At 38.9% G+C, this 22,942-nt stretch overlaps 2 protein-coding genes and 1 long non-coding RNA gene across 5 annotated transcripts in view; 2 read left to right on the top strand and 1 right to left on the bottom strand.

Annotated features, from left to right (window-relative positions):
* The window catches only part of LOC131248439 (cytochrome P450 704C1-like), a 52,574-nt gene extending 42,399 nt beyond the window's left edge, over positions 1-10,175 (bottom strand). Inside the window, exon 1 of the mRNA XM_058248720.1 lies at positions 10,091-10,175. Coding sequence (XP_058104703.1) covers positions 10,091-10,147 — 57 coding nt within the window. The 5' untranslated portion in view covers positions 10,148-10,175. The remainder of the gene's footprint in view (positions 1-10,090) is intronic.
* Positions 10,176-10,594: 419 nt separating this feature from the next.
* LOC131248436 (homeobox-leucine zipper protein HOX32-like) lies at positions 10,595-13,834 on the top strand. Of its 3 annotated transcripts, none has more exons than XR_009172229.1 (4): positions 10,595-12,142; positions 12,736-12,792; positions 13,085-13,483; positions 13,685-13,834. XR_009172229.1 is itself a non-coding variant. In XM_058248717.1 (4 exons), exons 1-3 carry the CDS (start codon positions 11,951-11,953, stop codon positions 13,127-13,129), a joined length of 294 nt encoding a protein of 97 aa, XP_058104700.1. In that variant the 5' UTR covers positions 10,595-11,950; the 3' UTR covers positions 13,130-13,153; positions 13,249-13,834. The 3 variants fall into 3 exon arrangements, 2 of the variants coding, with proteins under 2 accessions (XP_058104700.1, XP_058104699.1); XM_058248717.1 differs by having other exon boundaries at positions 13,085-13,153; positions 13,249-13,834; XM_058248716.1 differs by having other exon boundaries at positions 13,085-13,834.
* A 10-nt stretch (positions 13,835-13,844) lies between these two features.
* LOC131248437 (uncharacterized) lies at positions 13,845-15,975 on the top strand. Its single transcript, XR_009172230.1, has 3 exons — positions 13,845-14,096; positions 15,153-15,613; positions 15,732-15,975. It is a non-coding gene; the product is annotated as an uncharacterized LOC131248437 (long non-coding RNA).
* Positions 15,976-22,942: the final 6,967 nt, after the last annotated feature.

Below are 22,942 nucleotides of genomic sequence, written 5' to 3'. Positions count from 1 at the left end.
TAACAAAGACTAGTTAGTAATTTATGAATTTATATTTTTTATTAAATTCATCATGGAATTGTTATTTGATGTAACTTATGGCTAATGGTACCCACTGAATTAGCTACTCACTCCCACTCTGGGACGGTGTTTTAAAACATCAACCAGACTCTTTACTAGATGCAGGTGAGGCGGAGCTCGACGAGCTGAGCGAGGTGAGCATGGATGAGGAAGAGGAGCTTCCCTGCTTCCAGACTTTTGGTGAATCCTTCTAGTCTGAGTTCGGGCTACCTTGGGGTATGGGCTAGGGCTCTAATCACTTTGGGTCATGTATGGGTGGGACTAGTTTCCTATTTCGATGACTTTGGATTTGTGGTTTGAATATTTTTATAATTAGTGGCACTTGATACTACTTTATGACTAATTTATGTTTCATGCATGGCTAAACTCTCCATTATTTATGAGATCATCTAAATGTAATTCAAATCTGAAGCCCATTAAGGCACCCGTGACACCTGAAAATTCGGGAGTCAAGTTCTTACATAGCCCCTGAAAACCCGGGGTGTTACACTAGGTTTCCATTTATCGACCCTTAAGGGTCTCAATTAATGATTTTATTGTTTATAAATAGGTTGGTGTACGCTAACATGTTCACACATTGATTTGATCACAACACATATTATTACTTGGTTATGGATGCCCATATGTTTGATAGAATGCCTAAGTGAATGAATGTGTTATTTTGTTGATGCTCACATATTTGATGGAATGCCTAGGTGAATATTTGGTTTTTATTAATGCTCACGCGTTTGATGAAGTGCCTAAGTGATGGTGTTATGTTATTGATGCTCACATGTTCAATGAAATGCATAGGTAGTTGTGTTGTTAAATTTAGGTTACATATGAAATCTTAATGTGATTTCCTAATGAATTGTTAGCTCTTAGCGATATTTAGAATTACTTAAGATATTGGGTCAGTCGGTAAATCGCCCAAACTAAGGGGTGACCCAAGTTAAGGTGGTCACCCTAGGCTTGTTCAATCAATCCAGGTTAAACACGGATGACCGACAGTAGCCGGGCTACACGGGATCCTTGCACCCAATGCCGGTTGCGTCATGGTTCTCTCAGGTCAATCAAATTAGCTCACTAGCTGGCTGATCATGTTTATTCACAATGTATGACACGACTAAATGGAATTTAGGATACCTGGTTCCCAATGGACGTGTCCATTCATAACCGTTAGTGCAATACGATCCCACTAAGAGTCATAAGCCGGGCATGGTGGTATGAGATACTGTGTCTAAGCTGTCGGCCTACGCTAGAGTGACAAGCCTCCCCGTAGTGACCAGTGAACAACTAAGACTCATGAGCCGGGCATAGTGGTATGGGACACCGTGTCCGAGCTGTCGGCCTATGCTGAGGTGATGAGTCTCCCCATAATGACCAGTGAGCGCTGATGGAGGTGATAAATCATTGTTCGAATGGCCTCCATCAAAATACCTGGCCGATGATTCTGTGCCAAAGTACCGTTCGAACGACCTGGGTGTGAATGAAATTGGGTGATAGGCCATTTTCCTTGTAGTAATTTAGTTTTATGTGATAAGCCCACACCTCTTTAACGCCCGATAACTGTTCATCCGGGTTTTGGTCCGAGTGTGGGTTGGGGTGAGCCGTTTAATCCGGACCCCCTTCGAAAATAGCACTCCAGTCAGTCGGGGCAGCGTGTTGGTCAGCTGTACTGACTGATCATACCCGATTTGGGTGACGACCATACCAGGTTAATCCTCATACATTTAGGTATCATACCGTACCTTTAGAATTGTTGATTTGTGAGATAAACGGGTGACACCTAAATTTGGATCAATGGACACTGGTAAGGAGTCACTACGTGTGACAACGAGGCACGTAATCTAAATAAGGACTCGTGATATAAGATCGGTATCCTAGCTTCGCTAATATGCTGGATGAATTGAACTTAATAATTAATCGGCTAACATGATCATTTATCGCATCGCATTAGTTTAGAATATGGCGAAACAGACGTTAAAGTCGCATATTGAGGAAGTGTTGTCATTTGCGAACCAGGTGGTCGAAGTCGCATGTTGAGGGAGTGTTGAATGGTGAGAGCATGCATCATATCATATCTTCATATGCACACTTAACAAGAGTATTTAGAAAATATTTGTTTTCTTATTTTATCATTACCTGCACTGATTGGGTTGATAACATGTGTAACTTAGAACTAATGGAACCGTTGATTTAGCTACTAACTCCCACCTGAAATGGTGTTTTAAAGGCAATATTATTGATGCAGATACTAGCGAGGCATCCGGTGGATAGGCTTGGATCGGCTTACACTTTCGTCGTAATACCTTGGGAGCGTCGGACGAAGTTGAAAGTCCTTTCGTTTACTTAATTTTGTGCATGTATATGTTAAAACTCGTGCTTTATGTGTAAATTTTATTGTTTGTTCATTGTGACTTGTATAATCCCCATTTTAGGCGACCATCACTATTAGAACTGTATTTTGACTCTTAACCCTATGTTTATTGATTTTTATTATCTTCGCCTCGCTTTGGTTCTATTAAATTAAATTGTGTAACTCTGATTATCTATGTGTGAAATAAAGTTGAATCTGAATTTGGACGCATGTGCATTTTATTAAGTTAATTCCTAGGAACTTGGGATCGGAGTATATGTACTCAGGTGCCAATTTTCGGGGCGTTACAAAATGTGAGGCCCACCATGATGTATGTGGTTTATCCACATCGTCTATCAGCCTGCCATCTGATTTTAGGACATGAGCCTAAAAATGAAGCAGATCCAAATCTCAAGTGGACCACACCATATGAAACAATGAGAATTGAACACCTATAATTAAAAACTTTTTGAGACCCCAAGAAGTTTTTTATATATTTTTTTTTCCTTTTTTAATGTTTGTGTGACCTTATAAATCAGTTAGATGACCAATAAACATCAATGTGGACCCACAAAGAGAACAACTTTAACGGTAAATATTTTAAGACGATTGTTTCCTTTGGTGCGAGCTACTTGATATTTGTATCTATTTAATTTTTGTCGCATGCCCCAAAATAAAAGAGTTGATATGCCACATATGTTACAGTCGGCTCACAAATTTATAAGTCTTTTTAAATCGGTTTTCAAGGCATAAATACTCTCCTATTTTTCAAACAAGAAATGGTAATAATTAACTAAATTCAAACGTGCCCTAAACAGCCATGAAGATTCCGGTGGAATCCATGAAGTTTTTAATGCTGAGCATTCAATCATGACTGTTTCTTGTGGCAAGGTCCACCTAGACGCATATTCCAAACTCAGGTGTGCCACATCACAGAAAAAAATTAGGACGGGACTAACATCTAACCCCTTCGTAAGGTGATTCCCGCCCAGTAATCCAAAGGGAAAATACAAATATCAGCCTGACCCTCTAAACTTCTCTAGGCCTTAATAAGACTTCAATGGTGGCCCACTTCAGTTTTGGATCTCCCTAATTATTGAGCTGACGTCTTAGCATAAAGAGGCACAAATGATGGACAGGGTGGACGCCACGTACACATAGATCCCATAATTTCTCTTATTGCATGGGTTGCCTAGAAAATGAGCTTGTGCAACGAAAAGATCTATGGGCAACCATGGTGTATGACATCCACTTCGCTTATCTCTTTTGCAAGCTTATATTAGGACATCAGCTCAAAAATCAAGCTGATACTACAGTCAAATAAGCCACAACACACAAAACAATGGAGATGGAAGTGTCCACTATTGATCATGCCTGGTATATTATTTGTTTGCCATCCAACTTGTTCATAAGGTTAGTCCACCAAGATGAAGGGAATAACCAAATATCAGCCTAATATTCCAAATTTCCGGTGGGCCTTGAGAAGGTTTCAATGATAGGCATCCCATACCAATTTTCCCTCTTTGGTGTATGGCCTACTTGAGTTTTGGATAACCATGGTTTGTAGGTGGGTGACGCAGGGATGAACGTGACAGGCTCGATATCTGTCTTCCTCAAGGATAATTACTCCGAATCCATGAAGCTTTTTTGGACTCCTCACAGATACTTCTTGAATCCACAAGGAAAGAAAGTAAGAAAATAAAAATAAATTCTAATAAATTTTAATTTTAATTGATGAATGAAATAAACAGGTTCACAACCCTTAAATAGGGATACCAAGCAATGAGAGAGAAATCGGAAGCAAACTATAACTAAAACTCCCTAAAAACTTAATATAAATAGTAAATTTACTTTTATAGTATCCTATGTTATTCTCCTAATTATTCTAAGCACTTTTTAGGTTGGACACTACTCCTAAAGCAGAAGAGTTATAATCAAACTAAAACTTACTATTTATATTAAAAATGAAACTAAACATGAAATTTGGCCGTCGATATGATGGAATTTTGCAAATTCAGCGTGGGCAACCCTACTATAGGTCGAGCAACTCATTCTGGTTTGCCAGATGTCTATTTTAAGGTCTTGATGGTTTTGATGACTTCTGCCTCTAATCGGGCCTTCTCTGGTCCATCTTGGACATGAAAGTGTCCGCGACCCACTCTACATTAGTAGGTGTCTTAATATGAGCTGGCACAAAGATGTACAGAGCATATGCCACACAGAAATTACAGTGGCCATACAAAGCTTTTTGTTGAACAAGCTCTGGAGCAGTGCATTCGGATTATGTAAGCAGTGGGCGTTATCATGCACGGCCCAATGGATGAAATGTCATCCAAGATGGATAAAAGAAAAAGGAAAGTTAACGGTCACCACTCAAGAGCGAACGGTGAGAAAAGGGGATGGCTAGGGTTGTCATGTGAAATGTTTTTGAACCATGGCAAACCATGGTAGAAACAAGTAGGTAAACAAGTAGGTGAACCATGCCAAGCACACAAATCCCAGCTGTCCGCGTATCAACCATCCTGCTCTGCCAGAGTATTCAGTAATTCCCCTTTTAAGTTTTGAGATATGATTAGGCCGCAAGACGTGTGGACCTTACCGTGGGGCCCACCTTGATGTATGTATTATTTATTCACGCTGTCCATCCGTTTTTCAGATCATTTTATAACATTATCCATAAAATGAAACAGATACGATCATCAGGTGGACCATATCATTAAGGAAAGTGTTGAATGACCATTAATGGGACACAAAAGTTTTGAATCAAGCTGATATTTTTTCCCCCCTTCATCCTGGCTTATGTGACCTTATAAATAAATAAACACTACGGAAACATTAAGTTGCGCCCTAGGAATTTTTAATGGTAGGGAGGTCAATCACCACTGTTTCTTATGGTATGGTCCACTTGATAATTGGATCGGCTTAATTTTTGGTATAATTTCCTAAAATGATCTCAAAAAATGGATGGACTAAGTGGATAGATAATACATACATCAAGGTGGGCCCCGTGGTAAGGGTCGTACCTTCTTGGGTGAGGCCGGGGTGATGTAGAGCGGGTCGTGGACACTTTCATGTCCAAGATGAATTAGAGAAGGCCCGATCAAAGGCAGAAGTCATCAAGATCGTCAGAACCTTAAAACAGACATATCTCGCAAATCGGAATGAGTTACTCGACGTAGCATATATGATTTTGGGGTAGGACGAGCTAGCCCACGCGGAATTTGCTAAATTTCATCATATCGACGGCAAAATTCAATATTTAATTCCATTTTTACTATAAATAGTAAGCTTTAGTTTGATTATAACTCTTCATCCGTTGGGCTTTAAGAGTTGTGCCCAACATGAAAAGTATGAAAAGTGTTTAGAAAAATTAGGAGAATAATATGGTTAAACCACTTAATATAAATAGTAAATTTACTATTTATAGTACGTTACGAATTCTAGGGAGTTTTAGTTATAGTTTAATTCCTAAACTTCTTTAAGCCTTGATATCCTTATTTAAAGGGTTGTAAATTCATTTTTATATCTATCAATCAATTATTCAAGAAGTTTTTTTTCATATATCTTAAAATTATTTCAATTTCTTTTCCTTGTGGATTCTAGAAGTCTCTGTGAGGAGTCCAAAAAAGTTACGTGGATTCGGAATAGTAATCCTTGAGGAAGACGATGATCGACCTCATCACGTTCATCCCCGCGTCAAGTGGTATCAAAGCGAGAATTCTCCTCAAGCCTATGGCAAACAACGAAGGTATGAACAAAAATCTTGTAGACGGTGATACAGGGATTCATTATCTTTCGGAAAAAATGGAAGCTTTCCACCAGAAGAGACAGTTGACTATGCAAGGGTTGTAGGCAACCTTCAACCGTATTGCAGATGCACTAATTCCGCCCTAAGCTCAAAGTGATGCTCAACCGCCCATGGTAGCTGGACGACACAACCCCGATTTCTACAAAGCACCATTAGATGATTGTAAATCGCAGGCCACCACTTTGATCATGAGGAAGCCGTTATACATGCCAAAGGTAGAAATAGAATTACAGCGAGACAACATCTTTCGAACGAGGTGCACTATAAGTCAAAAAGTCTGTAATGTGATCATCAATGTCAGAAGCAATGAGAATCTCGTGTGGAAAATAATAGTGCAAAAGTTGCAACTGGAAAAATAAAAGCATTTATCTTCGTACACGGTTGGATGGATCAATGAGGTCAACAAAACAAAGGTAACTGAACAATGCATTATCTCATTTTTAATTAGTAAAAATTATAAGATCAAGTACTTTGTGACATAATCGATATAGAAGTTTGTCATATGTTACTTGGTCGACCATGGAAAAATAATATTGATGTTATTGCTACGCAAAGAGGTCGGGATAACACGTTTATATTTACTAAAGATGGTAGAAAGATTGGCCTCATCTTTATGGGAACGGAGAACCAACCCAAGACTTCTAAAGTTGAGGAACAGTCTCTCACAACTGAACAGGCTTTTATTAAACAATCTTAGAAAACAAGAGATATATATGCATTAATTGAAAAGAAAGAATATACATCCTAAGGGATTTGAAACCAGTGTTACAGGAGTTCAAGGCAATTGTGCTCGATGAACTCCCTTATAAATTGCCTCACATACGAGATTTACAAAACCACATTAATCTTGTCAGAGGGATAAGTCTGCCTAATTGCTCACATTATCAGAAGGAATGTGAGATCTTAAAGGTAGAAGTGCAGAAACTAATCCATACTATCCAAGTCAAGGAGAGCATGAGTACACATGTTGTGTTAACTAAAGAGTCTAATGCCAAGTACAAGAAAATGGCTAATAAACATCAGCATTAAAAGTTATCTCAGAATCATGAACCAAATCCCTTGAGTAACTCAATGACGAGTTTTTTGTAAGAGGAGGGGTCTAATATAGAAAGTGTTACAGATACATTCCTAACATGGTTGGACCAAAAGGCAGTGGACTGTAAATTGATCATAACTTTTGATCCGGGTATCGTTACGGTGCACCAGACGTACTATCATGAACGGAATCAGCACGAGAACTCGAGGACGAGTTCTTTTGAAGTGGAGGGACTAATGTAGAGCGGGTCGCGGACACTTTCATGTCCAAGATGGACCAGAGAAGGCCCGATCAGAGGCAGAAGTCATTAAGATTGTCGAAACCTTAAAACAAACATATCTCGCAAACCGAAACGAGTTACTTGACGTACTATTTATGATTTTGGGGTAGGACGAGCTACTTTAGCTAACCAACCTGACACAACCCATGCCGAATTTGTGAGATTCCATCGTATCGACCCCCAAATTTCATGTTTAGTTCCGTTTTTACTATAAATAGTAAGCTTTAGTTTGATTATAACTCTTCGTCCGTTGGACTTTAGGAGTTGTGTCCAACATGAAAGTGCTTAGAATAATTAGGAGAATACTATTTATAGTAAGTTACAAATTTTAGGGAGTTTTACTTATAATTTGCTTCTGATTTCTCTCTCATTTCTTGCTATCCCTATTTAAAGAGATGTGAACTCGTTTATTTCATTCATCAATTAAATTTTGAATTTATTAGAATTTATTTCTATTTTCTTGCTTTCTTTTCTCGTGGATTTGAAAAGTTTCTATGAGGAGTCCAGAGGAGCTCCGTGAATTCGGAGTAGTTATCCTTGAGGAAGACAGTGATTGACCTCATCACGTTCATCCCTGCATCACGGGGTCTCACCTAATCCGCTCTCTAAAGCTTTGGTGAAGAGTAGCATGAAAAATTACCAAAAATTTAAAATGATAGTAATAAAAAATAAAAGGAAATAGAAAATAAATTAAAAAGATTGATGCTCTAGCAGAGTGTGATGAACAATATACGAGCATTTAAAATTTTCTCAAGAATTGCATGCATCGAATACAAGTAAATTAAATTAAATTTTAGATGTATCATGAACCAAAAGTCATGCCTATTTGATGATCCGACTACCTATTGGTGGACATTCATGGGATCGTTAAAATTAAAAATTAAAAATAAAAAATCCAAGACAACATCTAAGACTCCCATGCGTATAGCTGACCTCTAAGTTGGCCAAAGTGGCACTCAGGCCCACCTGACGTGCTTGCATCATGGGACCCACATTAAGAGAGATGATCCACCTAAGCCTTTCCTCGTTTGAACCTCGCCATTGACGTTAAGGCTATGCCATCCTAAAGTGCTGCTAAATGGAAAGATCTTATCAACATCCATGAATGATAAATCACAGATCGAACTGTCGAATTGGAAAAATTGGAATCAAATTCAACTGAAACTATCAATAGCCAAGATTATCATTTCAACCTGATCACTGAATTGTGGTCCATCTATTATTTTACAGGTGGGGCCCACTTTTTCAGCCATCAAAGGATCTAGGTTACCATCAGATGGATGGATAGAAACAAAAATATTGTTGATGTATGGTTTGAATTCAATGGGCATGTGTATTTGATAGGTTAGGATCATCTGATTTCTGTGGCTATTGGGATGTGCCCCATCTTCAGGGGAGGGACTGCAATTTGGACAGTTTTGATTGAGCACATCCACAAAGGTGATCCAACCATCATTCCACGCCCACGACCGTTTATGTGTATGATGATGCAAATGGTTCATTCACTGGGGGAAACCCACCAAGGGTCACACACCTAATTACACTGACCAGACAATCCAGACCATTTAAATAGTGTAACAAAAATCACTATAAATTATCCTTTTTGTAGAGGCTTATACGATGAATGACCAGCTACAACCACGAATTCACAATACGCTTTGTTTAGAAAATCAAATCCATCAGATGGTTTAGATTTGTCCAACCATGGAAAATTTTTGCTCATGGCCCACCTACTGTTGATTGATGTCTTAAATTTGTAAATCAACTTGTTTGTCAATGCCATCGAGCGGGCTTCGTTGGCATCGAAGGTTACTCGATGTCATCGGAAAAATCCAGAAATTGCATAATTTATTGCTGGACACTTTAGGTGTCCTACTCGATACCATCAAAATGGGTATGATGCCGTCGATGAGTCATCAATGACATCGAAGTCCCATTGAAGTATAATCGAGAAAATTTGGAAAATAGATGTTTTGTCATTAGGACGTTTTGGTGTTTATTTCGATGACATCGAAGGGATTCGATACCATCGACAGGTCGTCGATGCCATCGAAATCTTATCGAACATGTGCGCAGAATTATACAGTATTGCATAAGTGCGGGATTTATTTCCTATTTCGATTGTGATTCACCTAAAGGTTATATATGGATGTGTGTATATATATATATATATATATATATATATTGTATGTGCGCACGCGCATGTGTGTAATCAGGAATAGGGGTACCTCATAGCTTTCTAATTCGTTCTTAGAGTTTCAAGGGTTATAGTTTGGGTGATTCGAGCCTTGTTCGAATTGGATAAACCCTATCTCTTGTAATTTTCTGCTTTTTATGGTACATATCTATCGCTTTGTGCCGTAGTTTTTTTTTTTTTTTCTGAAAGGATTTTCCATGTTAAATTTAGAGTTTTTGTGATTGGGATTTAATTGTGCTATTAGAATACTTTACTTTATTCATCTCTAGGCTAAATTGGTGAACCTTGCTGTCAGACCTCTTAAACTAAACACAATGACCAACAGAACAGTCGAAGCTAATGTTAGGAACATGAGGGCATGTGCTGCTAACCTGGAAGGCTGTGAATTTGAAAGGGCTTTTCGGCTGGAAAGTCCCATCATCGTCCATCCATCTTTCCTGCCAGAAAACGTCGGCATCCTCACCACACAGGAATTTCATCCTGCCTGTGGTATAAGAAATAGTAGATAGGTCAGTCAATAGACCAAACTGGCCCATTGGGCTTTCAGGCTAGGCTTGGGTTGAAGTATCATGCCCGAGGGCTGAGCTCAGCTTAGACCACGTACACCAGCCCATCAGACCGGCTGAGCCCATTAGGTCTTACAGATGTAGTTTTATAATATTTTAAAATATAACACCATCCCCTTTTCTCTCCACAGCTCGGTTTAAGTTCACTAATTAAAGGATTGTAATTCATTTTTATTATCATTAATCAATTTATATGCGAATTTATTAGAAATTATTTCTATTTTATCCCCCGTGGATTCGGGGAAACTCCGTGAGAAATCCTTAGAAATGGAAATTACCACCCATGTTTCCTTCCGCTCTAGTCTCTTGCAGACCTAAATAGAAATGGCACCTCCAAGGGGCAGTGCAGCAGCAGCTGCAAGCTTGCGTAGGAGGGCTGGCGGGGGTGGGACAACAGCAGGGGCGAGTGTCAACACCATGCTCCAGTTCTACACGGATGACACTGCGGGCCGCAAGATGACACCCAACACCGTCCTCATCATGAGCATCGGGTTCATAGCATTTGTCGCCATTCTCCATGTCTTTGGTAAGCTCAACTTTGTTCCGAGATCTTAGGTGGGTCTCAACATCAAAATTCATTGTAGGCGTAGTGACTTTCTCATTTTGAGTATGTGAGGAACTCTGATTTTGTGTTATGCTTAGTCTGAAATCATTTGTTAGCTTGAACTTTCACCAGAAAGAACAAAGAAACACAGATTATAATCTAGTGAGTTTTGTTAATTCTTATTACCTTTAAAAAAAAAAAAACTGTGGTGGGAACAAGTCAGTAGCAGTTCTGTTGAAAGAATGGCGATGGCACCTTAAAGTTTCCTGGTGGGCTACCTGCATACCAAAATTGGATGGTTAAAAAGTTAGCAAACTGTCCACGTTCATCGCTACAGGATTGACCCACCTGATTCATGGACTGGCCTGATTTTGGGTACAATAGCTCATGTACCCAAGTGGAGCCTGTCTAATAAATGGCCCGAATTCATTTTAGGCCTATCACATTGGAGTATGTGACCTGCGGTATCCAGGTGTGTGAATCTGCATGTTTCATCAACAAATTACAAAGATCAGGATCCCCCTTGTGGCTAGGTGCAACGGCCAACGGGACAAATCTAAACTGGGAATCCCTGATGGTTGAAACCATCAGATCTCATCCCCCCTCCCAAGAGGAAAGCTGTTCTGGAGAGGGATTCATGGAAGTTCCTCAAGTTGCAAACCCTTCTCTTACCTGTGGATGATGTCCGAAAATTATGGTGATTGAATGATTCTGTCCATTGGGTGATTACCAGTTTGGCCGCCAACTATGGGGATTTGTTCATTTTTAGCTCAGTTGTGGAACACGTTTGCTTGATTGTCTACATGACCGTCTCATTGAAACCTTTGGTTTTGATCCCAATACACAGAGAAATGGATGGTTGGTGATGCATGGGAATCGGAATGACAGAAAGTGGTTAGATACAGCCGCCTACCATAAGTGGGACCCTCCTTCTGAATGTTCCAGATGGTGGATCATTGTCCCATTTCCAAATTTTAGAAGGTGTCAGACTGTCAACTGATTAGGCTCTGCATTCTCACCCACCTGAATGAGGTGAACAGGCTGATTTTTGGGCCAGGTCAAGCAGACCCTCAGGCCCCTCCTGATGCATGGCTTAGGTCACATGACAATTGACAACCCACATGGATTTTGAAGATGGTCTTGGTTTTTGCAGGTGCTGCGAGAAGCGGAGGAAAGAGGCTTCTAGACTTCAGACTGTTAACAGGAAACTGACAGCTATGAACAAGCTGTTGATGGAGGTAAATGATCACCTGCAGAAACAGGTCTCACAGCTGGTTTATGAGAACGGGTACATGCGGCAGCAACTGCAAAATGTAAATTCTCTCATCACAGGCTTTTACCTGTTACCTTCTTTTTGTTTCTTTTCGCTGTTTTTCTCCAGACCTTATTTACAGTGCCAGAGGATTCTACTCATTGATTCAAGCATTTAGGATTCTACTCATGCAAGGGTACTTTCTGTAACCATCATTAGACAATTTTTAGTTCTTTCTTCAATCTAAGCATGTTACAGTTACGCTGATTCATATTATCTGTGTTGAGATTTAGAGGAACTTTGCCCCACTCGCAGAGAAATTTAGTTTTGAGTTCAATATGTGCAAATTATTTTGGCCAATTACAAGTTACCATAAGCATTATTTGTGAAAATTTATAAGCAGAATCAATTGGATGGTTTTCTTTTCTGGTTTTATAGCACGTGAGATCTTCTAAATTCCATGATCAAGAGGTTTCCTGTTAAGATAGATAATGGCAAATAAGGATTGTTTTCTCTTTATAGCGGAAAAATTATCATGATTCTCTTGACTATGGTATATGGTAGAATAAGAAGCCAGTTTATGGATCCTCTTTCTTTTAGTATGTATTGGGTTTCTTTATGTGGAGTTCTCTAATTATAGATACTTTTCTGCAGGCTTCTGTAGCCACTACAGACACAAGTTGCGAGTCTGTGGTTACCACTCCTACAAAGGTAAGTTTTGGTTTTCTTAACTTTGGAAATTGGAATCCTATTTCCGAAAAAAAAATAAAAATGGCAATGACCACTTTTGAAAATTTTGAATTGATTAGAAAGCATCTATAGAGAGTTTTTATGCCCTTGTTTGCTAGACTTAGTGAACATTTCAAGGTTTTGGGTTAAATGCATTTTGATTATTTTCAGCCAGTTAAGACATTTCATGGTTTTCCGTCAATACTATATTTTACCTGTATGTAAATACTAAATAGTGAAATTCTTAGATTCTCTGCCATTTTGCTTGCTGCAGGGTTCTGCTAAGATGACAGAGCCTTCTAAGGTTATTCATGTCTGAAACATTGGCCATGAAATATCTGAGGTATTTCAAACCATCTCTTTTTATTTTGAGCATCGAAACTCTAATTGCAATTTGTCTTCATAGTTGTTGCCTTTGCACCTGTTTCTGTTTTTCAGAGTGATCTGCTTCAGCTAGTGCATCCTTTTGGAGTTGTCACTAAGCTTGTATGTTACGTGCCAAAAATCAGGTTTTCTTTCTGGGGTCCTGGTTGTTTGGAACTCTATAGTTATTACATGCATGCTTATGCTCCTAGACTGCCTGCATTTAGTTGTTTGATCTATATCTGCCAACCTGTCAGGCTCTTCTCCAGATGCAAGACATGGCTTCTGCCGTCAATGCAACCGGTTTTAGGTACTCAGTCCCCACTGGACCTAAATGTACTGGGTTTTTATGTAGGTGTTTCATTTGTATGTTGCTTGAGCCATTCTAGGTAACTAGTCCTAAATGGACCATAAAAAATAGATGGAAGATTTTTCAATCCAAATTTCAGGCTGGAGATATTTGTTGAACTGCCTAATGCAAGTGCTGAGGTCCTGGCCTCTGTTTGAACAGGTACGATCATGGGAGCAGCAGCCTCAACTGTCTATTACAATCTTAAGCCAAGGCATCCAACTCTAGATAGGCCCGTCATAGACTATGACTTGGCATTGCTTTTCCGACCAATTCTTATGCTTGGAATCAGTGTTGGAGTCACTTTCAATGTGGTTTGTTCGTGCTTATACCAAAGAAGATTTGTCCTTTCTTTGAAATTGTACCTTAATGATTCATTGCAAGAAAAGGAAACAAATACATTTCCTTGTTTTTGTTTCTTTGTTGTGGATGGCTATTCTATTTTAACAGTTCTTTGTTTGTTTTAGGTTGTTGCAGCTTCATCTTCCCATGAATCAATACATTTTTTCTTTTTCTTTTTGGTGGGCAACAACATGGATGGGGAATAGATAAGAAACTTGGTTATTGCACTCAGGTACTTCTTTTACCCATGTTATTGGTTGAATACTGAATCCTGTTGGAGGGCTTAAAATGTGATACATATGGTTCTTTTAACAGTTCTTTTAATATTGTTGCAGATCAGATTCTACCAATCTGAACCTTACAAAAAACAAATAAAAAAAAATCATACCAATCTTTGGTAATTGCCTTTATTTTCAATCAGATTAGGGAGCTCATGTAAGGGCCTATCTAGACTTTTGAATTGCACCCTTCAATCAGATTAGGGAGCTCATTTCAAGGGCCCACCCTCCATTTACTTTCTACCTTTTCAATTCCCAAATTTTTAAAAATTTTTTTTTTTTAAAAATACCCATATTGTTCTAAGCCATGTTTTTGTTTGTAACATTATGACCTGTTTCATGAGTGGATTGGCCTGATGGGTGGCTTCTTTCTAACATTATGATCATCAGATACTGCTTGCTCAAGGGAAAATAAATAAATAAATAACATAGTTTGTTTAAATTACTACTTCAGTTGAATGTTTTAACTACTTATGATATTGAAGTTCTCATTGTGTAAGGAAACATAAGTGGGCATTATGCATCATCACTTCAAGTTTGAACCATAAAGGCCATCTTTAGATCTTCCCGCAGATTTCAGAAATGATGAAGTTGAATAGTTTAAATGTAAACTCTTCAATTCACTTATAGTGGTTGGGCCTAAGCATGTCTATGTTGCTTTCTTCTTTTTCTTATTTTTTATCATGCTCTTCTAAGCAAGCCTGGCACAATATTCTCTTATTGCTTTGATACTCTGGTTGTCTGATGGATGATACATGGACACTTTCAAATTGCATACTTTGAAATTGAAGATGGGATACAAGTCAAATTAAACTGTCCAATTTATGAGTCTCAGTTGGGATGTATCAGGAACCAGAAATTACACGTATTTGATTATCCGACTAATTGAATTAGTGGACATCAAATTGAACCTAATGCTTCCCCTTTCATTTGTATTTCTGAATGTGTACTAGTCATCAACTATTCATAGATCATTGGCTTCCTTCACTCACTGAGACAGCTGCTTGCAGCTGACAGGCGAGCCCAATTTGAGCAGCTGGAGTACACAGAAGATGATTATCAGAAGGAGCTTGAGCATATTGAGCAGGTCAAATCACTCATTTAGTCTTGGTTGGAGTTTACAGCAGTAGATTGGCATGTGCCATGCATGCGGAGAGGGAGAGTCCCATGTGCTTCAATAATGCATAGTTTTGGCAATTCCAAAACTAATTGCATGCAAATTTTTGCCCGACAACTCTCACTACATATATTGAGCTGGTCGACCACACAACGCACTTTTACATGGCATATTTACATGTCAGCCTTTTAATTGTTTTCTGGCACTGAATTTGTCATTGTTTGCCTTGTTAAATAGGTTCTCTCCATTGGTTGGGAATGTAAGAAGTATGGAAGAGCAATGCACATTGGAACAAATCACAGAAGCCTTTCTGACCGTATCATGAGCTACTATGGTGATTCTCCAAGGGGAATGGTAAATTTCTAGGCCCTCCCATTCTGTAAAGGCTTTTGAGCTTGTGTTCAGCCTTTATCGTACCTCCTTCCAATATTCAATGTTGTTGATGTCATGCTTGTCCATTATCTTGAAACAGGTTGAATCTGCTTTTGAATTTGCCAGGATTTGCCGGAAGTTGGACTTCCATAATTTTGTCTTCTCAATGAAAGCAAGCAACCCAATGATCATGGTTCAAGCATACCGTTTACTTGTTGCCGGAAGGGTGGGATTATCCCTTGCACTAGGGAGTTACGGAAGCTGGTGAAGGTGAAGATGGACGGATGAGGTCTGCAGTTGGCATCGGAACCCTTCAAGTATTTGTTCTATATTTTTTATTTTTATTTTTTATTTTTTTGAATGATGATGTTCTATTAGTAAGCCCCAAAAAAGCATGACATTTTTTTTGTGCATTTTGGTGAATCTTTCCTATTGATGCAGGCTTTTGCTCGTAGTTGCACGGTTTTTTGGTTTAAAACCGTTCCTAAATAAGAAAAAAGACCATCTGGAAATTTAGAAATGGAATTTGCGACGGTTTTCAACCGTCCCTAATTTTTTGCGACGTCCTATTTCAGGAACGGTTGAGAACCGTTCCTAAATAGTTTAGAACGGTTTTAAACCATTCCAAAAGAGGAATTTTGGTGTAGTGGATATTTAAATTAAATAGACTAGATTGTGGTACTCATTAGTTTATTTTGAATTATATGTATTCCACCTCTGTAATTTCTAAGCTATAAGTGACTGCGTATCATACTTCATGCCCTACTAGAGTAACAAAATATTCTCCTTGTACAAGGTAAATGACAAGCAACGCGATTTTTCATTGGTGATTCTCTGTTCTTCCTTTATATTCTTCTTTTACAACTTTGGACATTTCATGATTTTTATATTCAAATCGTAGAAATCTGGAAATTCAAGGATAGGCATTTTAACATGATGGATTAGCATAGTGACAAAGCGCGCTCGACACATTGAAAGCCTCAAAAAATCTATTCCCTTCATTGCTCAATTGTCACAAAGTCCAACTTAGTGCTAAATCCAACCTTGAATATCAAATCCAACGTTGATTTCATGAATAGGTGCTACCAATGCATGAAAATCATGATTGTAACAAATCTTCCAAGTAGATGGATACTTATAATTTTGACACTCACTTGCATATCCATTGTTAAACGAAGCAAGAAAGTTTGGTGGAGAAACCGTAGCTTGCTATCTTCCTTTGTTGGCCTACTATAACCGTTCATCAAATGGCCAAAATGTGCAACTTGGATAATACCAACCTTCCAATTATATAAATTCACATGGAAGTATGAACCATCACCCAGATTTTCTAGAAATGGTTTCTCCAATTAGTGTGATATTGGGATTCTGTGTTAGGAAACCACACACCTTTTCTTTCTGTGTAAATTAGAGTAATATAGAAGGATTAAGGGATGATAATCACCTCCTACACAAGTAGGCAAATAATTAAATAAGTAGAGTGCAAGAGAGAAATATTTTGTGGAAAACCTTTCCATTTGAAGGAAAAAAACCATGGGAGCTATTTCAGCCAAATCTACCATACTATAATAATTGATTATTTAAATCTTCTTTAGTCCCAACTAAATGATTTCAGCATCAAAAGAACGATCGCTTTTGGATATACAATTTCATCACCAAAAATGGATACAGGCAAACAAAAGAGATGAATTTTCTCATCAATTTAAAATGAAACAAAGATTCCAAGAAAGAAAGGACCTCACACTATAAATTAATTCTCATGAACCCCAGATGAAGATTTTGATTATTGAGAGCTCTTAATCGTCTTCTTCTACAAAAACTCATTTCTCTTTTCCTTTCTCTTCTTTTATCCCTTTTGTATTGCAAGAACTCCAAGTCAAAAAGCTCATATTTTTCTTTTTTCACACCACCAAGGATGGAGCCCACTACTGAGCATAGGACTAGACCACCCAGGGCACATGATACACATACATGACATTGATAAATCAGTGGTGGACTGAACAGGATGAACGGTTTCAATCGCAATCCAATCCTCCAAAGTAGAGATTGAACAAGATCTTATGTTTTGGTTTTTTCGGTCATCTAACTGGCATTGAAAATGGACCCGCAGCTTCATTAGGGGACCAACCTTCACATGCCTACATACATGAACAGAAGAAATATCAGTGTGGGCCAGAACTCACCCATGTTGGGTCTTGTTTCATTTTTCCGAAACATTCAAGTGGTGGGGTCACCATGATGGGCAATGCAACAAAAAGAAATACCCATTGGTCAGATTTTTTACCAGCAAACAGATGGTTGAAACCAAAATGCCATCAACAGTCCATATGCAATTTGTAAGCATTTAATGGCTCATATTGTTCACAATAGGTGAAATTCAGTCTAATTGCCCATCTATGGTCAGGCCCAGCAGATGAACACTCTAGATCACTAGAAGTGGAAGGTGCCTTTATGAAAAAATTAAATGAAATGCTATAGCCCATCATGGATCACTTGTGCTTGGAAAGAGTCACTGTTTATGAGGCAATCTTAAGTTCTTTGTTCTTTACCATTCTATCAGGGTCATGACCCCATGCAGCTAGAACTCCATAACCTAATAGTATCATGAGTGTCATGGATGGATCTCTCCCCACAGAGCATTGTCGTAGGCCGCATCCTCATGAGCAGCAGTAGCATCATATGAGTCCTATCTGAGCTAATTAGACTCAGCTACACAAATCATGTTTGTAACTCCACTTCCTCAAAGACCATATTCTCAATTAAATCATTCTGAATGCTCATTTTGTGTTTAGTTGAAATGCATTGGAATCCAAATCTTTGGTTTCAAAGCTTATATTTAGAAGGCATTGGAATTCATCAGTACATTCTCAAATTAGTGTGTGTGTGTGTGTGTGTGTGTGTGTGTGTGTGTGTGTGTGAGAGAGAGAGAGAGAGAGAGAGAGAGAGAGATTTGATAGAATAATTGTAATAAGCCCATTAAAATATATACTTTGGCCAAAGAAGAAGAAATTCCAAGCCTTGAGTAGGCCACAATGCAAGGATCACAAACAAGTGACTCCCTAACAATTTTTAACCATCCATTTAGATGCCCAACGTTTAGATTGTTCAGGTCATTCTATTGATGTGATTTTAGTGTTGCAAATGATAATTGGATTGTTTTGAATATCATTAGCATGCCATGTGTCCAGTGTAACCTAGAGGCACCTTTCTTACAAGTGAGTCTCCAACTCTTAGAAAGAGCATAAAAGTCATTTCCTTTGGATTTCAGTGGAATCTCGACATTTTGCTAAGATTTCAAAACACACCAAAAATATATATTTTAAAAACCTCCAATTCCATTTACCTCTAAATCCAATGTTGAGAAATGCAAAAAGCAGCTATTTAGATTTGAAATACACCAATTTACCAATAAATCTAAGGTGCCAAATGAGGTGTTAATGTATTGAGGCACTTGAATAGATCTTATTAATCTATATTGTCCTCACACAGATCTCATGTACTGACATGCAAAAAGCCCACCAAATGAGTAGGGCTTTCAATGGGCTAGGCTTGGGCTAGACAAAATAAAAATAAAAATAAATAGGGTAGTCCCATTAGGCCAGGCCAAACAGTTCAAAATGCACGCCGATGTTTCCGTTTGGCACACTTTATTCTTGTAGCAGTCCAATATTTTGGTTCTCCCTTTAGCCTCCCATTCCCTTTTTTTTTTTTGTGTTATGGGTCAGTCTGATTTTTTGGCTAGGTCCTAACATGAAGGGTCACAACTGACGCAAGCAATGAATGTCACACAGGCATTAGGGTTGCAGCCTGCTAATCAGTCAGATCACTACTATGTGCTGTCAAAAGACAAGCTAACTTAATCATTAGATGGCAACATATCTATGTTGAATTAGGACAGGTGTCCTTCTTAATCCTTTTTGCGAGTGTGGCCCACCTGCTTTCGATTAGTTTGGCGAGGAAGGTGATGGGACCTGAATCATTTGCAGCACCCAAGTTCTTTTGGAGCCACCATGTTGTATATGTGAACTCCATTTCGTCCATTAGGTATGTTCATTGATTCTAGGCCCTGGAGCTAAAAAAACAGAAAGATCTACAGCTCAAGTGGGTCACACAACAAGGACAATGGGATGGGAAGTTCTGCATCAACATGGTGTATATCTTTTATCAAAACCATTCATCTAGTGTGACTTGCCACGGTGCAGGGAATTATACAAAAATCAACCTGATACAAACTTCAGGCAGGCCACAAATCGTGAAGTTAACAAGGTTAAGTGCAATGTTACGTTCTCCCCAAATGGTCTGTCATGCATGAATTTTTTTTCTCTAGTCACTGATCTTTTGTATGCATGGTTTAAATAAAGTCATCACTTGACGAACAGACTGGATTTCTCGCATACAACATGGAGGGCTCAAAGATCTGGAGCATTTTAGGCTCTGTTTTAACAGGCAATTCAATTGGAATGTTGATTAGCAAATTCAGGATTGTTGAATTCAAGGATCCAAAGTTTTGTGGTGTGGATTGCTTGTGACCAAAACTAGGTGGGGCCGCCATGATTTTTTTAGGAATCCATCATGTCCATCTATTTTGCCAGCTCAAGTTAGGACATGAGCAAAAAATGAGGTAGATTCAAAACTCATGCGGGCCACAAGACAGGAAACAATGGGGATTGAATGCTCACTGGTGAAACATTCGTGGAGCCGTAGAAGTTTTAAATCAGGCTAATATTTTTTTGTTTTCAGTTCATTAGAGTGGTAATGACCTTATGAACCATTTAGATGACGTATAAACATTCATCACTGTTGACCTACATGAGCTTTCATAATGGATGGATTAGATGAATTTCTCACAAATATCATGGTGGACCCCTTCAATCGAGGTCATAGGCAATCTGCTTATCAGCAATAAATCTACCAGCCTTTTGTGGGAAAAACAAGCTAAACGTGAGGCCCACCTAATGGCGGGCCTATTTTGGGGGAAGTGGATTGTGTCCTTCCCCCACCTGAACAGACTCGGCCAAGACAGGGCTCAATAGATGTTAGACAGACTGAAATATGCCTTGTATAGCTAGCATACCTTGTATAGTTGGTTTCCATAGGTAGAGGATTTTGATTTTATTACTTTCCTTGTATAGATGCTGTAATCTCTATATATTTAACCCTTTGAGTTGTCTCAAATACACAAAAGCTTTCTGCTCCTCTCGGTTTACTATAGAACCTACCATGACATATGAGTTTTATCCACGCTGTCCTTTCATTTTTGAGGTTATTTTGGGGTATAAGCCCTAAAATGAGCGGATCTAAGATTCAAGTGGATGATACCATGATACAGGACATGTGATGACCTAACCCTAGATGCATGTATAATCAGATTAAAGAATATTCAAATAAATATACCAATTAACTAACTGTTTTCAATCAAAGAGATTAGGTAAATCTCAACACAAAGATGATGTTATTCCGTCATGATCCTGCTCCTAGCATAAGATCACGTAAACAGTAAGAAGGGAGGACCTCGGGATATGTGGATATCTTAGATCTAGCATGAGTCAATCCACGATTAAGCTTGGATCTAATTCTACTGATTAACCATCCCTCTTTTCCGTTCGAACTAGAAATGGGATGTCCAGAGAGGAACGAAAGGGGTGAAGGATGAGGGGTTCGAGATGAAGAAGATATAGGTTATTTTGGCGTTAAAAGAAAAGAATGAAGATAATTCTTACCTTTTCCTGCACCCCGAAGATCTTAGAAAAAGAAAACCTGAAATCGGAATGGAATCTTCAACACCCAAGGGCCAATCTTGAAATTTTAATCTCTTGAATAAAGAGGAAGAAAAGAGACGAATTTCTATTCATTCAATAATAATGAAAATAGGGTTTCTCACAACGTATATATAAGCTATGGAAAAAGCAAAAGTGCACTAAAGCCCATGGAAACAAGAAAAATAACCAAAAAAATAAAAATAAAGAAAGTTGCAATAAAGCCCCTGAAACAAGAAAAAGAATAAAAAAGTCTAAAACTAAAACACATGTGTGGTAAGGTGTGAAATCTGACCCATTGATATACGGTCGGGGTGAACACCCATGTGGTAGAGTATGAAATTCGGCCCATGAATTTATGGTCAAACTGTTGTCATGCCTCTCCTACACTTGTAGCGCATCAGAAAGTGGGTCCAATCGACTCATCGTCCATCCACATTAACTCATCCGCTCTGGTACTCTGTCGGCAACTCCTCCTCCTCTGGTACACTCTGAAGGGTGCACCACTGATGTCCACATCAATTCTCCCCGGGTAGGAAGAATTCGCCACTGGCAAAAGTGACCTCTCGTATCTCTCGAGCAAATCGGGGTCAATACGCTGCAACTCTGCTTCTATGATCTAAGAGTTATCTATAATGGGCATGTTCCTCCATTTGACTAGGAATTTCTGAAAACCCCCAGAACGAGTGGAAACCGCCTCGGAGTCCAAAATTTCATCGATCTCGTCTCTTCTCGGTGTAGGTGGAAGAGAATGTAAGATAGGTACAGGAAGATTAGGTTGTGACCAATGTCCATATATAGGGGGGTCTAGGAAGAAACAGGGGAACCAGTGGATAGAGGTAATGGTTCGTGAAAGGGAACTATATCTTCCACATTAAATGTGGAACTGATGCCCATGGTAGTAAGGATATTAACAACATAAGCATTAGACCCCAACCTTTTCATAATTTTATGTGGGCCTATGCTACAGGCATAAAGCTTCTTCACTGATTCAGGTGGAAACCAATCAGACCTAATACAAACCATGACGTCATCTCCAAGTTGAAATTCCCTAAATCTCTTATAAGTGTTAGCAGAAAGTTTATAATATTCATTACTTGAATTAATCTTCCTCCTGATCTCACTATGCAATGCATGTATATGCTAGGCGAAAGACTCTCCTAACTCTGACGGACGCTGTGGGGTAGCCATGGGGATCAAATCTATGGGGGCTCAGAGTCTAAGACCTAAAACAATTTTAAACGGGCTCATTCCTGTGGACCTGTTCATTGAAGAATTATACGTGAACTCTGTTGTGGGAAGAACAATGTTCCAGGTCCTGTTGTGGTCTTCAACCAGACATCTTAACGAATTCCCTAGGCTACGGTTCACTACCTCTATTTGACCATCTGACTGAGATGATATGCTGAAAAAAACTGGAGCCTCGTACCCAAAAGATGTCAGAGAGTCTTCCAAAAATAATTAGTGAATCTAGTATCTCTGTCAGACATGATGGATCTAGGTACTCCATGGAGTCGCACAACCTCCTGAAAGAATAACTTAGCAATGTGGGAGG

The sequence above is a fragment of the Magnolia sinica genome, chromosome 6, assembly GCF_029962835.1.
Source record: "Magnolia sinica isolate HGM2019 chromosome 6, MsV1, whole genome shotgun sequence".
In the NCBI taxonomy this organism is placed as follows: domain Eukaryota; kingdom Viridiplantae; phylum Streptophyta; class Magnoliopsida; order Magnoliales; family Magnoliaceae; genus Magnolia; species Magnolia sinica.
This window is presented reverse-complemented; position numbering and strand designations above follow the sequence as displayed.

What these genes read in the sequence shown, in the direction of transcription:
- LOC131248436 (XM_058248717.1), top strand. Translation starts at nt 11,951, where the DNA reads ATGGATTTTGAAGATGGTCTTGGTTTTTGCAGGTGCTGCGAGAAGCGG. An exon ending in TGCGGCAGCAACTGCAAAAT is followed by an intron (nt 12,143 to 12,735) that starts GTAAATTCTCTC and finishes ACTTTTCTGCAG; the next exon opens with GCTTCTGTAGCCACTACAGA. An exon ending in TGGTTACCACTCCTACAAAG is followed by an intron (nt 12,793 to 13,084) that starts GTAAGTTTTGGT and finishes TGCTTGCTGCAG; the next exon opens with GGTTCTGCTAAGATGACAGA.